This window comes from Pristiophorus japonicus, chromosome 14 (genome assembly GCF_044704955.1).
Source record: "Pristiophorus japonicus isolate sPriJap1 chromosome 14, sPriJap1.hap1, whole genome shotgun sequence".
Lineage (NCBI taxonomy): Eukaryota > Metazoa > Chordata > Chondrichthyes > Pristiophoridae > Pristiophorus > Pristiophorus japonicus.
In genome coordinates, this window is record NC_091990.1 from 162,868,631 (window position 1) to 162,886,048 (window position 17,418).

Consider the following 17,418-nt stretch of genomic DNA (forward strand, 5'->3'; position numbering starts at 1 on the left):
CTGCCTGCCATTCTGAAAAGGACCCGTTTATCCCGACTTTCTGCTTCCTGTCTGCCAACCAGTTCTCTATCCACGTCAGTACATTACCCCAATACCATGTGCTTTGATTTTGCACACCAATCTCTTGTGTGGGATCTTGTCAAAAGCCTTTTGAAAGTCCAAATACACCACATCCACTGGTTCTCCCTAGTCCACTCTACTAGTTACATCCTCAAAAAATTCCAGAAGATTTTTTAAGCATGATTTCCCTTTCATAAATCCATGCTGACTTGGATCGATCCTGTCGCTGCTTTCCAAATGTGCTGCTATTTCATCTTTAATAATTGATTCCAACATTTTCCCCACTACTGATGTCAGGCTAACCGGTCTATAATTACCTGTTTTCTCTCTCCCTCCTTTTTTAAACAGTGGTGTTACATTAGCTACCCTCCAGTCCATAGGAACTGATCCAAAGTTGATAGACTGTTGGAAAATGATCACCAATGCAACTACTATTTCTATGGCCACTTCCTTAAGGACTCTGGGATGCAGCCTATCAAGCCCCGGGGATTTATTGGGCTTCAATCCCATCAATTTCCCCAATACAATTTCCTGCTTTATAAGGATATCCTTCAGTTCCTCCTTCTCACTAGACCCTCCGTCCCCTAGTATTTCCGGAAGGTTATTTGTGCCTTCCTTCGTGAAAACAGAACCAAAGTATTTGTTAAACTGGACCGCCATTTCTTTGTTCCCCATTATAAATTCACCTGTATCTGACTGCAAGGGACCTACGTTTGTTTTCACTAATCTTTTTCTCTTCACATATCTATAGAAGTTTTTGCAGTCAGTTTTTATGTTCCCTGCAAGCTTACTCTCATACTCTATTTCCCCCCTCCTAATTAAACCCTTTGTCCTCCTCTGCTGTATTACAAAATTCTCCCAGTCCTCAGGTTTGCTGGTTTTCCTGGCCAATTTATATGCCTCTTCCTTGGATTTAACATTATCCTTAATTTCCCTTGTTAGCCACGGTTGAGCCACCTTCCCCGTATTATTTTTACTCCAGACAGGGATGTACAATTGTTGAAGTTCATCCATATGATCTTTAAATGTTTGCCATTGCTTATCCACCGTCAACCCTTTAAGTATCACTCGCCAGTCTATTCTAGCCATTCACGTCTCATACTATCGAAGTTACCTTTCCCCAAGTTCAGGACCTTAGTCTCTGAATTAACTGTGCCACTCTCCATCTTAATTTTTTTTTTTTTTTTTGTATTCGTCTCCAATCGTTACAATCGTTACAATTCTTTGTCAAACGCCAGAGGTCACCCTGCACCAGTCAAGGATCACTCTGCGCCAATGCTCTAAGCCAAAAGGCCTAGAGCCACAGCACCGTTCCTGGAAGTACTGCAATACCAGGTTCGTGCCATGGAGGTGGATGGGTCAGGTCCCCCACACACCTCCGTGGAGGTGGATGGGTCAAGCCATCCCACCCACCTCCTGTTTACAAAAATGTAAGCATATACCTTCCTGACCAGGGAGAAACCACCCGGAGGTCATGGTGGCTGGTCAGGTTAGTTATGCAGATCTTAGCCAAAAGGCCGAGAAGCCACTCTCCATCTTAATAAAGAATTCTACCATATTATGGTCACTCTTCCCCAAGGGGCCTCGCACAACAAGATTGTTAATTAGTCCTTTCTCATTACACATCACCCAGTCTAGGATGGCCAGCCCTCTAGTTGGTTCCTCGACATATTGGTCTAGAAAACCATCCCTAATACACTCCAGGAAATCCTCCACTACGTTGCTACCAGTTTGGTTAGTCCAGTCAATATGTAGATTGAAGTCGCCCATGATAACTGCTGTACCTTTATTGCACGCATCCCTAATTTCTGTTTGTTTGATGCTGTCCCCATCCTCATTACTACTGTTTGGTGGTCTGCACACAACTCCCACAAGCGTTTTCTGCCCTTTGGTATTCCGTAGCTCCACCCATACAGATTCCACATCATCCAAGCTAATGTCCTTCCTTACTATTGCATTAATTTCCTCTTTAACCAGCAACGCCACCCCACCACCTTTTCCTTTCTGTCTATCCTTCCTAAATGTTGAATACCCCTGGATGTTGAGTTCCCAGCCTTGGTCACCGTGGAGCCGTGTCTCCTTGAATCCAATTACATCATACCCGTTAACTGCTATCTGCGCAGTTAATTCGTCCACCTTATTCTGAATACTCCTCTCATTGAGACACAGAGCCTTCAGGCTTGTCTTTTTAACACCCTTTGCCCCTTTAGGATTTTGCTCTAGTGTGGCCCTTTTTGCTTTTTGCCCTCCACTTTTACTTTTCTTCTTTCTATCTTTTGCTTCTGCCCCCATTCTACTTCCCTCTGTCTCCCTGCAGAGGTTCCCATCCCCCTGCCATTTTAGTTTAACCCCTACCCAACAGCACTAGCATACACTCCCCCTAGGACATTGGTTCCAGTCCTGCTCAGGTGCAGACCGTCCGGTTTGTACTGGTCCCACCTCCCCCAGAACCAGTTCCAATGTCCCAAGAATTTGAATCCCTCCCTTCTGCACCACTCCTCAAGCCATGTATTCATCTGAGCTATCCTGCGATTCCTACTCTGACTAGCATGTAGCACTAGTAGCAATCCTGAGATTACTGCTTTTGAAGTCCTACTTTTTAATTTAGCTCCTAGCTCCCTAAATTCGTCTTCCAGGACCTCATCCCATTTTTTACCTATATGATTGGTACCATTGGCACCACGACAACTGGCTGTTTACCCTCCCCCTTCAAAATGTCCTGCACCCGCTCCAAAACATCCTTGCCCCTTGCACCAGGAAGGCAACATACCATTCTGGAGTTTCTGTTGCGGCCGCAGAAACGTCTATCTATTCCCCTTAGAATCCCCTATCACTATAGCTCACCCACTCTTTTTCCTGCCCTCCTGTACAGCAGAGCCACCCACGGTGCCATGGACTTGGCTGCTGCTGCCTTCCCCTGATGAGTCATCCCCCTCAACAGTACCCAAAGCGGTGTATCTGTTTTGCAGGGGGATGACCGCAGGGGACCCCTGCACTACCTTCCTTCCACTGCTCTTCCTGTTGGTCACCCATCCCCTATCTGCCTGTGTAACCTTTACCTGCGGTAAGACCAACGCACTAAATGTGCTATTCACGACATCCTCAGCATCGCGCATGCGCCAGAGTGAATCCACCCGCAGCTCCAGTGTCGCAATGCGGTCTGTCAGGAGCTGCAGCCGGATACACTTCCCGCATATGTAGTCGTCGGGGACACTGGAAGCGTCCCTGACTTCCCACATAGTACAGGAGGAGCATAACACGTGTCCGAGCTCTCCTGCCATGACTTAACCCCTAGATTAATTTAATTTGGCAACAATAATGCTAAAGGTTACTTACTGATAAAGAAAAGAGAAATAAAAAACTACTCACCAATCACTTACCCCCTTGTCTGTGATGTCACCTTTCGATTTCTTTCTACTTTTTTGCCTTCTCTCCCTGCTGCAGCCCCTCCGACGTCCCTGAATCTCTTGCTGTGATGTCACACTTCGTTTTCTTTTCCTCTCAAGTCGGGGAGTCAGCACTGGTGGGGAAAAGAAGACAAAGCAACACCTCCCGCTCCCACTTGCCCAAACTCTACTGAGGCCTGATCCCAAACTTTTGCAAGTACAGAGGGTTTAAGTTTCTTTTTACTGAAGTTCCCCTTGTTTTCAAGAACTTCCCATCTATTCTGAATTTCTTCTGTGACAAATCTCTTGGCCCTTACAGCTCTGTCTCTGCCCCTTTCGTCTTCTCTGCGCCCATCCCTTGCATCCATCTTTTGATTGAAGCTGTATTTCTTACCTGCAAATCCACCTCTGCCACCAATGGATTCTCACTGGCGATCCAGACGACCTTACACGTGCTGATTTTTTTGTTTTGTTTTACAGCGCATGCGCAGAAGTTTAAAAAAAAAATTATGCACATGCGCAGTGCATTTTAGGCGCACATGTCAGCTCTGCCCCACCCGAGATGGACTCTGGTAGCGCGGCACTACATTTAGGTTTCTTTTCGGGGAGACTAGTGTTTTTTTTCTCCTGGCGTGATGGTGAGAAAAACATGCGTACAGGTAAGTGGACGCCATAATTTTTCATTGGGGAAAATAGGGGCCTCTGCAGCTGCTGATTGGATGGTATGGGGATCATGTGATCTGTTGCAACTTGACTGTCGGACAGTCTCTGGACCAGCTGATTTCCTGCCTATCATTTTTCTATGCTCCGAAAAAGAATATCCAGATTAACTGAACGGGGTAGCCTGTTGACGGTTTGAGAATTGAGCAGAATTATCAATGTAGATTTTCTTTCCTACATAAGGACAAGATAAATCATGATGTTGAGGTAAATGATTTCCGAGTATTTGCTCCCCTACTGTCTCGAGTAGGGAGGAATTGAAATGGCGGCCAATTGTGATTTTTGTCAGGTGTTGACTGTGCCACCGATGCAATTATTCTGACCCCATGATTCCTCATGTTTCACAGCAAAATTGACAGCCCAGGTTATGCAGAACCCACAGGTTTTAGCAGCTTTACAGGAAAGACTCGACAGTGTCACGCACACTCCTTCCAGCTACATTGAAACGTGAGTACAGCGGTGAACGCACAATAAGATTGCTTCAAAATTAAACTCAAGGTTTGTAATTTCTAGAATTTCTAGTTTGGTTGCAGCATCATAATGTAACTGTAGTGCTTTCTTTCCTTTTGAATTTTATTTATTCTCCTCTGAATTGCTTATGGGAAATCTGATATTCTGTTCCAACAGTGACTACACTCCAAAAGTACTTAATTAGCTGCAAACGCTTTGCGACGTCCAGTGGTCGTGGAAGACGCTGTATAAATCCGAGCCTTTTACCTGGAGTGTGGTCTTCAATCTTTTTGCAGTGGCCCCATTGTGGTCTAAAATCAACAGTCGTTCACTATAATTAAATTTAGGATGCAAATAACTTAATCCCTCCCTCCCCTCGTGCTTTGCTCTTTTTCAATTGATTACATAACGGATTTTTTAAAAACCCCACCCCATGGTGAGTTTTGACTTTCTGAAGCTGTTGGTATACTGCACCCGGGCAGTTTTTTGAGTCTCCATTACCAAACACCTTGAGCATGTTGTGGGTCTGATTGAGAGTTATATCTGATTACATTTGAGCTCAACATCAAAACATCATCAAAACAACTCAAACATTTCATCCAGCCCTAGTGCAAACGTCAGTTGCAGATCAAAAGCTCAAGGGTTAAAAAATACAATGTTCATCTTTTTCTTTACCGTACAGAATTTGTCAACAGAGATGTAATTCCCAGGCCCAATTGTAGAATCCTTTTCAACCTGGGAGCTATGTAAAGTGAGCATTCTTGGTGTTGGGAGTTCTTCATGAGCCAGATTAAAACTGCAACTCCCATGATGCACATCTCGCACATTTTTTCACAATAGCTGAAAAGCCACATGGTGAAATATCCAATTCTGGGCTTGCAGCCCCAAGTCCTGGATGGGGGCAGACCCATGCAAATAGATTGTTTTAAGTTAAATGACATATTATGGGTAATTGATCATTTCTGGTGAAATGTTCCCACGTACCTCTCAAACTACACCAAGTTGTTTTTCCAGCACACTTTTTTTTTTTTAAATTACAATTCTATAAAAAAAAATATTGTTTTAGGAATTGCATTAACTAACCTGCACTTCTCACGTGGGTATGGTTCTTATGAATACTTCGCTTCTGTTTTCACGAGAGGCACCGACGCAGACATTGCAATCAGAGAGGAGGAGTGTTAAATATTAGATGAAATAAACAGTGAGATAGGAAGTATTAACGGGTTTAGCATCTTTGAAAGTGGATAAATCCCCAGGCTCGGCTGAAATGCATCCCAGTCTGTTAAGAGAAGCAAAAGAGAAAATAGCAACGGCTCTGACCATTTTCCAATCCTCTCTGGCTACAGGTGTGGTGCTGGAGGACTGCTAATGTTGTACTGTTGTTGAGAAAGGAATAGACCGAGTAATTACAGGCCAGTCAACCTAATCTCAGTGGTGGGGAAATTATTGGAAAAAATTCTGAGGGTCAGGATAAATCTTCATTTAGAAAGACATGGATTAATCAAGGACAGTCAGCACGGGATGGTTGCGTCTGACTAACTTGATTTAATTTTTTGAGGAGGTTCAATGAGAGCAGTGCGTTTGATGTCTATATGGATTTTAGCAAAGCTTTCGATAAGGTCCCACATGACAGACTGGTTGAGAAAGTAATAGCCTATGGGATCCAGGGCAAAATTGGCTCGTAGGCAAAGGGTAATGGTCAGTGGGCGTTTTTGTGACCGGAAGTCTGCTTCCAGTTGGGTTCCGCAGGGCTCTGTACTAGGTCCCTTGCTTTTTGTGGTATATATCAATAATTTGGACTTGAATGTAGGGGGTATGATTAAGAAGCTTGCAGATGATAAAAAAATTGTCCGTGTGGTTGACAATGAAGAAGAAAGCTGTGGACTGCAGGAAGATATCAATGGACTGGTTGGGTGGGCAGAACACTGGTAAATGGAGAAGTGTGAGGTAATGCATTTGGGGAGGGCTAACAGGGCAAGGGAAGACACAATATATGGTAGGATACTGAAGTGTAGAGGAACAGAGGGACCTTGGAGTGCATGTCTACAGATCCCTGAAGGTAGCAGGACTTGTAGATAATGTGATTAAGACATACGGGAGACTCGCCTTTAATAGCTGAGGCATAGAATATAAGAGTAGGGAGGTTATGCTCGAACTGTATAAAACACTAGTTAGGCCACAACTACAGTACTGCGTGTCGTTCTGGTCACCACATTACAGGAAAGATGGGATTTCATTAGAGAGGGTACTGAGGATGTTGCCTGAACTGGAGAATTTTAGCTACAAGGAAAGATCGGGTAGGCTGGGGTTTTGTTTGGAACAGAGGAGGCTGAGGGGAGACCTAATTGAAGTGTATAAAACTGAGGGGCCGAGATAGAGTAGATAGGAAGGACCAATTTCCCTTAGCAGACAGTTCAATAACCAGGGGATATTGATTTAAAGTAAGTGGTAGGTTTAGAGGGGATTTAAGAATAAAATTCTTTACCCAGAGGGTAGTAGGGTCTGGACCTCGCTGCCTGAAAGGGTGATAGAAAATAGGTGCAGGAGCAGGCCATTCAGCCCTTCTAGCCTGCACCGCCATTCAATGAGTTCATGGCTGAACATGAAACTTCAGTACCCCCTTCCTGCTTTCTCGCCATAACCCTTGATCCCCCGAGTAGTAAGGACTTCATCTAACTCCCTTTTGAATATATTTAGTGAATTGGCCTCAACTACTTTCTGTGGTAGAGAATTCCACAGGTTCACCACTCTCTGGGTAAAGAAGTTTCTCCTCATCTCGGTCCTAAATGGCTTACCCCTTATCCTCAGACTGTGACCCCTGGTTCTGGACTTCCCCAACATTGGGAACATTCTTTCTGCATCTAACCTGTCTAAACCCGTCAGAATTTTAAACGTTTCTATGAGGTCCCCTCTCATTCTTCTGAACTCCAGTGAATACAAGCCCAGTTGATCCAATCTTTCTTGATAGGTCAGTCCCGCCATCCCGGGAATCAGTCTGGTGAACCTTCGCTGCACTCCCTCAATAGCAAGAATGTCCTTCCTCAAGTTAGGAGACCAAAACTGTACACAATACTCCAGGTGTGGCCTCACCAAGGCCCTGTACAACTGTAGCAACACCTCCCTGCCCCTGTATTCAAATCCCCTCGCTATGAAGGCCAACATGCCATTTGCTTTCTTAACCGCCTGCTGTACCTGCATGCCAACCTTCAATGACTGATGTACCATGACACCCAGGTCTCGTTGCACCTTCCCTTTTCCTAATCTGTCACCATTCAGATAATAGTCTGTCTCTCTGTTTTTACCACCAAAGTGGATAACCTCACATTTATCCACATTATACTTCATCTGCCATGCATTTGCCCACTCACCTAACCTATCCAAGTCACTCTGCAGCCTAATAGCATCCTCCTCGCAGCTCACACTGCCACCCAACTTAGTATCATCCGCAAATTTGGAGATACTGCATTTAATCCCCTCGTCTAAATCATTAATGTACAATGTAAACAGCTGGGGCCCCAGCACAGAACCTTGCGGCACTCCACTAGTCACTGCCTGCCATTCTGAAAAGTACCCGTTTATTCCTACTCTTTGCTTCCTGTCTGACAACCAGTTCTCAATCCACGTCAGCACACTACCCCCAATCCCATGTGCTTTAACTTTGCACATTAATCTCTTGTGTGGGACCTTGTCGAAAGCCTTCTGAAAGTCCAAATATACCACATCAACTGGTTCTCCTTTGTCCACTTTACTGGAAACATCCTCAAAAAATTCCAGAAGATTTGTCAAGCATGATTTCCCTTTCACAAATCCATGCTGACTTGGACCTATCATGTCACCATTTTCCAGATGCACTGCTATGACATCCTTAATAATTGATTCCATCACTTTACCCACCACTGAGGTCAGGCTGACCGGTCTATAATTCCCTGTTTTCTCTCTCCCTCCTTTTTTAAAAAGTGGGGTTACATTGGCTACCCTCCACTCCATAGGAACTGATCCAGAGTCAATGGAATGTTGGAAAATGACTGTCAATGCATCCGCTATTTCCAAGGCCACCTCCTTAAGTACTCTAGGATGCAGTCCATCAGGCCCTGGGGATTTATCGGCCTTCAATCCCATCAATTTCCCCAACACAATTTCCCGACTAATAAAGATTTCCCTCAGTTCCCCCTCCTTACTAGACCCTCTGACCCCTTTTATATCCGGAAGGTTGTTTGTATCCTCCTTAGTGAATACCGAACCAAAGTACTTGTTCAATTGGTCTGCCATTTCTTTGTTCCCCGTTATGACTTCCCCTGATTCTGACTGCAGGGGACCTACGTTTGTCTTCACCAACCTTTTTCTCTTTACATACCTATAGAAACTTTTGCAATCCGCCTTAATGTTCCCTGCAAGCTTCTTCTCGTACTCCATTTTCCCTGCCCTAATCAAACCCTTTGTCCTCCTCTGCTGAGTTCTAAATTTCTCCCAGTCCCCAGGTTCGCTGCTATTTCTGGCCAATTTGTATGCCACTTCCTTGGCTTTAATACTATCCCTGATTTCCCTTGATAGCCACGGTTGAGCCACCTTCCCTTTTTTTATTTTTACGCCAGACAGGAATGTACAATTGTTGTAATTCATCCATGCGGTCTCTAAATGTCTGCCATTGCCCATCCACAGTCAACCCCCTAAGTATCATTCGCCAATCTATCTTAGCCAATTCACGCCTCATACCTTCAAAGTTACCCTTCTTTAAGTTCTGGACCATGGTCTCTGAAATTACTGTTTCATTCTCCATCCTAATGCAGAATTCCACCATATTATGGTCACTCTTCCCCAAGGGGCCTCGCACAATGAGATTGCTAATTAATCCTCTCTCATTACACAACACCCAGTCTAAGATGGCCTCCCCCCTAGTTGGTTCCTCAACATATTGGTCTAGAAAACCATCCCTTATGCACTCCAGGAAATCCTCCTCCACCGTATTGCTTCCAGTTTGGCTAGCCCAATCTATGTGCATATTAAAGTCACCCATTATAACTGCTACACCTTTATTGCATGCACCCCTAATTTCCTGTTTGATGCCCTCCCCAACATCCCTATTACTGTTTGGAGGTCTGTACACAACTCCTACTAACGTTTTTTGCCCTTTGGTGTTCTGCAGCTCTACCCATATAGATTCCACATCATCCAAGCTAATGTCTTTCCTAACTATTGCATTAATCTCCTCTTTAACCAGCAATGCTACCCCACCTCCTTTTCCTTTTATTCTATCCTTCCTGAATGTTGAATACCCCTGAATGTTGAGTTCCCAGCCCTGATCATCCTGGAGCCACGTCTCCGTAATCCCAATCACATCATATTTGTTAACATCTATTTGCACAATTAATTCATCCACCTTATTGCGGATACTCCTTGCATTAAGACACAAAGCCTTCAGGCTTGTTTTATTAACACCCTTTGTCCTTTTAGAATTTTGCTGTACAGTGGCCCTTTTTGTTCTTTGCCTTGGGTTTCTCTGCCCTCCACTTTTCCTCATCTCCTTTCTGTCTTTTGCTTTTGTCTCCTTTTTGTTTCCCTCTGTCTCCCTGCATTGGTTCCCATCCCCCTGCCATATTAGTTTAAATCCTCCCCAACAGCACTAGCAAACACTCCCCCTAGGACATTGGTTCCGGTCCTGCCCAGGTGCAGACCGTCCGGTTTGTACTGGTCCCACCTCCCCCAGAACCGGTCCCAATGCCCCAGGAATTTGAATCCCTCCCTGCTGCACCACTGCTCAAGCCACGTATTCATCTGCGCTATCCTGCGATTCCTACTCTGACTATCACGTGGCACTGGTAGCAATCCCGAGATTACTACTTTTGAGGTCCTACTTTTTAATTTAGCTCCTAGCTCCTTAAATTCGTTTCGTAGGACCTCATCCCTTTTTTTACCTATGTCGTTGGTACCAATGTGCACCACGACAACTGGCTGTTCTCCCTCCCATTTCAGAATGTCCTGCACCCGCTCCGAGACATCCTTGACCCTTGCACCAGGGAGGCAACATACCATCCTGGAGTCTCGGTTGCGGCCGCAGAAACGCCTATCTATTCCCCTCACAATTGAATCCCCTATCACTATCGCTCTCCCACTCTTTTTCTTGCCCTCCTGTGCAGCAGAGCCAGCCACGGTGCCATGAACTTGGCTGCTGCTGCCCTCCCCTGATGAGTCATTCCCCTCAACAGTACCCAAAGCGGTGTATCTGTTTTGCAGGGGGATGACCACAGGGGACCCCTGCACTACCTTCCTTGCACTACTCTTCCTGCTGGTCTTCCATTCCCTATCTGGCTGTGGACCCTTTCCCTGCGGTAAGACCAACTCACTACACGTGATACTCACGTCATTCTCAGCATCGTGGATGCTCCAGAGTAAATCCACCCTCAGCTCCAATTCCGCAACGCGGACCGTCAGGAGCCGGAGGTGGACACACCTCCCGCACACGTAGTCGTCAGGGACACCGGAAGTGTCCCTGAGTTCCCACATGGTACAGGAGGAGCATAACACCCGACCGAGCTCTCCTGCCATGTCTTAACCCTTAGATACACTTAAACTGGTAATAACAATGTTAAAAGTTGCTGACCAATATAAGAAGAAAAAGAAAAACTACTCACCAATCACCAGCCAATCACTTACCCTCTAGGCTGTGACGTCACCTTTGTATCTTTGCCTTCTCCCTGTAGCTGCACCGGCACGCCTCTCGCCGACCCCGGACTCGCGCTGCTCCGAGCTCCCGCCTCCTCGACTGACTGCTCGAACTGCCCGACTCCCGCTGGCCTTTATAGGCCTCTCGCCGACCCCGGACTCGCGCTGCTCCGAGCTCCCGCCTCCTCGACTGACTGATAGAGGCAGAAAACTCTCATAGCATTTAAAAATTACTTGGATATGCACTTGAAGTGCAGTAACCTACAAGGCTATGGACCAAGAGTTGGAAAGTGGGATTAGGTTGGATAGCTCTTTGTTGGCTGGCACGGTCACGATGGGCCGAATGGCCTCCTTCTGTGCGGTAAATTTCAATGTTCATTAAAACAAAATTAAGCTTCCTCTTTTCCACCTTCTACGTAACCTTTAACACTTCGAGTCGAGCAGTAAGCTGCCTTGCACAAAAAGTAAGAAAACTTGCATTTATCTAGCACCTTTCATATCCACAGGGCATCCTATCAGTGTTAAATAATCAACGAATTACTTATTGAAATATTGTCTGTTTTGTAGTTGGTCGCCAATGTGGACACAAGGACCTACAAACCGCTATGAAATGAATGACGAGTTTATCTCTTCTAGTGGTGTTGTTTGAGGAATGAATGTTAGGAAGACACCAGGAGAGCACCCTGTTCTTAGAAAAAAAAATGCCACAAGATCTTGTACGTCTGCCGAAATGGGCAGGATGGGCCATAGTTTCACAACTCATTTGACACATCGCACTAATTATTTGTGCAACCAATTGCTGATTAACCCTCGGAATGTAACCTGCTTAGTGTATGAAATTGTTCTCTGCAATTTCATGCAACAATGCAACACTGAAGGAGTTACCTGAACAGAAAGATTAAGTTTTAAAAATAGGTATAATAGGCTATGATTACAGCTTTAACACATTATTAAACCAGAATCAAGATGTTTCAGTTAAAATTCTAATATGCTCCAAAAACCTGTTTTATGCTCAGTGTAAAAGGTCATGTTCCCTTACATCCAAAACATGAGCTTGTGTGCCAGCTAATCTGGTCAACGGCCAAAAGGTGAATGATGAACGCTGCTGTTGAAGTACACACTAGAAATAGCCCTGGTTACCACATATGTTCATGATCTCTCTAACTGATGGAAAATAAGAATCTGAGACTATCTCACACAGCAACAATGAATCAAGTTTATTTAGAAAGTTTAAACAAGCTAGAGGAAGCAGCAAATTTCAACACTTTTTAGTTAATGTCCCAGTTTCAAAATAATAATTCTCTAATCAATTGTATGTGTCTTGGGCCAGACACTATTATAGGTTTTAAGAGAGACTGGTGCTTATGGAGCATTCTATTAGCTTCAACTCATTAACTGCATTCAACTCATGAACTGGCGAAGTAGAAATATACAAAGTAATCATTACTGCTAACTGTAGTGTTCTCTCTCTCTCTCTCTCTCTGCTTGACACTGAGACGAAGGAAGAGTAAAACCATTGGTCACAAATAGGTTCAATGGCGCAGTAACCATCTCCCCTATCAGTTCATAATCCAGCAGAAATTAACTGAACTGTTAGAGCCTTATTTATAGGGCCCCAATGGGATTGCTGCAAAGTTATGAATAGATGTACAAGTGGTCTGGTTTCTATTATTCAGTGGACTTCGCAACTTGGCATTCAGACACATATGTTGCGTGGTAATCAATTATACTGTCTTGACAGTTTATGGAGTTTTCCATTTCCCATGCAGAGATGCAAGCACAGCAGGAACATTCTGAACATGCAGTTGCAGCAGTCATTTTAAAGTGACTATAATGCTGGTTAACTAAATTCCCATAAAGGAAGATTAAAACATAATGACATGAAAAAGGATAGATCTCTGGTCTGCCAATCATATACCCTAGTTCCTATGATGTTTCTAAAAGCTGCAAGGAATGTTTAAATCTCTGAAGAACTCATTTCATGTATGATAGGTGATTCCTTGTAATTTATCGCCATAGTAATTAAATACCAAGTAGTACTATAATCTCGTGTACTATGGGATCAGTTTCCACATGTACACCCAGCTCCACCTCTCCACCACACTGCTGTGTTGTCCGACTGCTTGTCTGATATCCAGTTGTGGATAAGCCGCAATCACCTTCAATTAAACATTGGGAAGACAGAAGCTACCTGTCTTCAGCCGCTGCCACAAATAGCCTCTCTGGCCATTGTTTCAGGGTGAACCAGTCTTGGCGTCTATTTGACTCCGCTTGAGTTTCTAGCCCTATTTCCACCTTGAACATCACCCGCCTCAGTTCCTCTGCCATTGAAACCCTCATCCATGGATTTGTCACCTTCAGACTCAACTATTCCAATGCTCTCCTGTCTGGCTTCCCATCGTCCCCCTCCATAAACTTCAAAACTTTGCTTGTGTCCTATCCCACACCAAGTCCTCCTCGCCCTTGACCCACATTGGCTCTCATACCCTTAAGCTTGGGGTTTTAAATTTTCACCCTTGTAGTGATATCCCTTCAGAACTTTGCTCCTCCCTATCTTTATATCCTTATACAGACCGATGATCCCATCCCTGAACTTTCTGTTCCTCATTCTCATTCTGGTTTTGTGCCCCCCTCCACCACCACCATTGGCGGCCGTGTCTTCACTATCTCGGGCCCATGTTCCGGAATTCCCCCTCTAAACCCCTCCGCCTTCCATCCCTCTACTCCTTAAAACCCACATCTTTGACCAAGCTTTTGGTCACACCTCTTAATATGTCCTCCTTTGTCGCCACATGCATTTTCATATGATTACACCTCTGGAGTGCCTTGGTACCTTTTTCTATGTTAAAGGCATGATACAAATAATGTTCCTGTACTATTAATCCTTCATCCATTGTAACATTTCAACTTCAGTCAGTAGAGCTGCTGCATAATGGTAAAGGTCAAGAATTGATGTTGAAGGTCACGTAATCAGCAGAGGATGGTCACAGGTCTGATGCCTGGTCGATACTCACTTGACTCAGTCAAGATGAGATGGGCATTGGTGGGGTGGGAGGGGGACAGGGCATGGATTTATAGCAAAGCAAGAGTGGTGAAAACCAATCAATCAGGGTTCCTGTCCAGTGACTCTGCTGGAAAATGCATATTTGGTGATGAGTGGATCGAGCTTGGCTGTTTGGAACCCATGAAAATAATCTGAGTAAATTCATTGCCTAACTTGCGTAAAGAATGACCACTTGGGTGAGTTTTTGAAAGGCTACACATGTTAGTGAAACCATACACCAGCATGAGTCACTGTCCCTAGAGAGAAGAGAAAACTGTAATTGGTTCTTTGTAAATAAGGTTTCAATGAGTTCAATACAATAGTTACATGTTTGGGCTTCTAACATTGATAATGCACTTGATTTGAATTATCCTGCCCAAAATGTACAGGAAAAATTGTTCCAATCAATTTGCTACTTAGGAAGAATATCCACCAGGAGTTCGTTGGAAACATTAATAAAGCTAATTTGGTGCTTTTGTAAAGCACGACTATTTCAAGCCCTGTATCAGCATAAAGCACCCCAGCCATACACTGCAGATGCGGTGTGAAATTTACTCTAGTCTGACGCAACAATGTGCCTCGGTGCAAATGTCAGAGGAGCACTTCTGCTGGATGAGTGTGACATTCTATTTCCTGTAACCTTAAGTGAAACGTTAACGGTGTGCTGAGTTAAGCTCAGTGTTGTGCTGTGGCTGATGCCCATTAGGAACTGGATTGTGCTGCCCCAAACATTCTATATTTAAGATCTTTATAGCAACAGGTGTGCTGAGGCAGCCGACATTACAGAGCTGCAAGTAGGCCAGTTTTTATGATGAACGGTATGGGATTGGAAGCCCCGCTCAAAGTGAACAGTCCTATTCAGCCTGAGACAGGGAGTTTGGTGTAATGGTACTGAGTTTGTGGCAAGAACTAAAAGTGAAGGGATTTGGTTTTCCCATTGTTTACCTGTCAGAAATTGTGGCTTATTCAAGGTGATGTCGGACAAACCGTCTGACACTGCAGGCAATATAACGGTTGAGAGCAATGTTCCCTCTGCCGCACAGTAATGGGAAAGGTCCCGCGCAGGGTGCTCACCAGCTTTTACATTGCAAGTACCACGCATGCACAGAAATTTAAAGGGACTGCGCAGTAAAAGAATTGAGCCGTGCAGAATGAAGGGCAGCAGGTAGAGCTGGTTGTTAGCAGCGTACATGTGGAAACTAGCCCCATATCTGTGGATGATTTCACCAATGGGCAGCATGTAGATAAGGAAGTGGAGGGTGCTATGAATAGATCTGTAGGGAACACCACAGATGACAATGCGGGAGTGGCAAGAGAGACTGCTGCTATTGATGCTCTGGCTACAATTGGATCGATGAGAGTGGAACCAGGCCAGGCCAGCTGGAGGAGGGTGGTGTGGTAGACCATGTTAAAGAAGGAAAAGTATGTCCTTATAGAAACGTATGATTACAGCTGTTTCAAAAGCACAACACTTTGCTTTTGCTGCTTCAAACATCTCATTCTTTCATGATCCGTGGAATTGTTGCACGGGCATGTACACACACGCTTTGCTTTTCCTGCTCCTTCAGATAACTCTGAATAGCCCGGATAGCAGCCTACGGGTGAACTGTAATTATAGTTTAAATGTCTTGCATTGTTCGTAACCTGTTGCTTGTGACGCTTCTTGCATCGGGTTCCATTCCAGTGCTACATTAATGCAACAAAAACCATGAGCTGAAATCTGATCTGTAGCTTGGCCTGGTCAGAGTTGAAACATTTTTATTCTTTTTGTACATTGAACAGCAGAACCTAAGAGGTCAGCCAGAGGTGACTGTAATCAGGGCAAATGTCTCATGAAATTGAGCCTGCTGATTGCTGGTAGCAGAAACCAGATCTTGCTGTGTTTACTCTTCAGGTCCTGTTTCCTCAGATAGCAGGCTGAAAGTGAAATGTAATTGGAAATTCACGGGACTTGTCTGTACACTGGCTGTAAAAGGGAAAAAAATAATGACCTGAACCACTCTTCAGCTGGTTACAACAGATTCTGTTTCACTGCTGCAGTAGTCCAGAGAGTATTGTTCATGTTGTTCATAGCTTAGCCTAGATTGAGTGGGGAACATGTTCCTACTACGAGAGAAAATGTACTTACTGCAGTTGCTTTTAGTGATATTAAATTATCCTATAATGGTTGTCCAAATTATTCTTAATCTCTAATTGAAAACTATTACAAGATACATACAGAACCTTAAATTGTAAAATTGAAAGCCGCCCCGCTTTCTACCGGTTTCCTTTCCTACAGTTGTGGTTTGCTTGCCAGGATGTTGAATGTGGAGAGCATTATAGCTTGTTGTCATCCAGTATCCATGCTTATTTCAGGAGTAGCGGTGGTTGGACAATTAAGTGGGAGCCGTGGCTAGTTTTCCCCCCTCAACTCTGGGGTGCTGAGGTCAATTGCAGCATCCTTACTAGGGTTGCCAACTCTTTTGCATTGGCTGGGTGCCTCCTGGAATGGAGGATTGATCTCCTGCTCCAAGTGGATATAAGAGTAGTTTATAAAAAATATATACTTTTCAGATGTTTCGAGAAGATGTATTATTGCTTTAATTTTTAGCGTGAGCATTGATGTGGTTGAGAGAAAGTGGCTTAATTGGAGTCACTAAACGTGGTGGTGTGAAGGAGCTGAATTAACAATATGGAAGCTGAGCTACCTGTGCATTAATATTTCAGAAAATAGGTAATTCAACCCCTCACACTGTTTAAATTGAGTGAGGGGGGGGGGTGGGGGTACATTTTGCAATATTATAGATATTAGTATCAAAAGGCAGAGAACATTGTAAGCTACTCTTCCTGTTTCAGTTATTTGTGATATTAACTATTTTGTGCAGTTTACCGAAAGCTGTAAAGAGAAGAATAAATGCCTTGAAACATCTTCAGGTCAAGTGTGCCCATATAGAAGCCAAATTTTATGAGGAAGTTCATGAGTTGGAGCGGAAATACGCAGCCCTTTACCAACCATACTTCGAAAAGGTATGAGTGCTTAAGCTATTTGTATATTGTTTGTAAAGTAATCCCTTACCTAGCACGTAAACCCTTAACTTTCTTAGGCTAACGCTCTGGCAT

The 17,418-nt window shown here is 44.3% G+C and overlaps 1 protein-coding gene and 1 pseudogene across 5 annotated transcripts in view; one reads left to right on the forward strand and one right to left on the reverse strand.

The window, feature by feature from the left end:
- Window positions 1-17,418, forward strand: part of nap1l4b (nucleosome assembly protein 1-like 4b) — a 136,533-nt gene that overhangs the window by 45,477 nt on the left and 73,638 nt on the right. For all 5 annotated transcript variants that reach the window (XM_070899753.1, XM_070899757.1, XM_070899756.1 and 2 more), the window contains exons 4-5: window positions 4,514-4,613; window positions 17,184-17,325. In XM_070899753.1, coding sequence (XP_070755854.1) covers window positions 4,514-4,613; window positions 17,184-17,325 — 242 coding nt within the window. The remainder of the gene's footprint in view (window positions 1-4,513; window positions 4,614-17,183; window positions 17,326-17,418) is intronic.
- LOC139280411 (U2 spliceosomal RNA) lies at window positions 1,359-1,589 on the reverse strand (annotated as a pseudogene).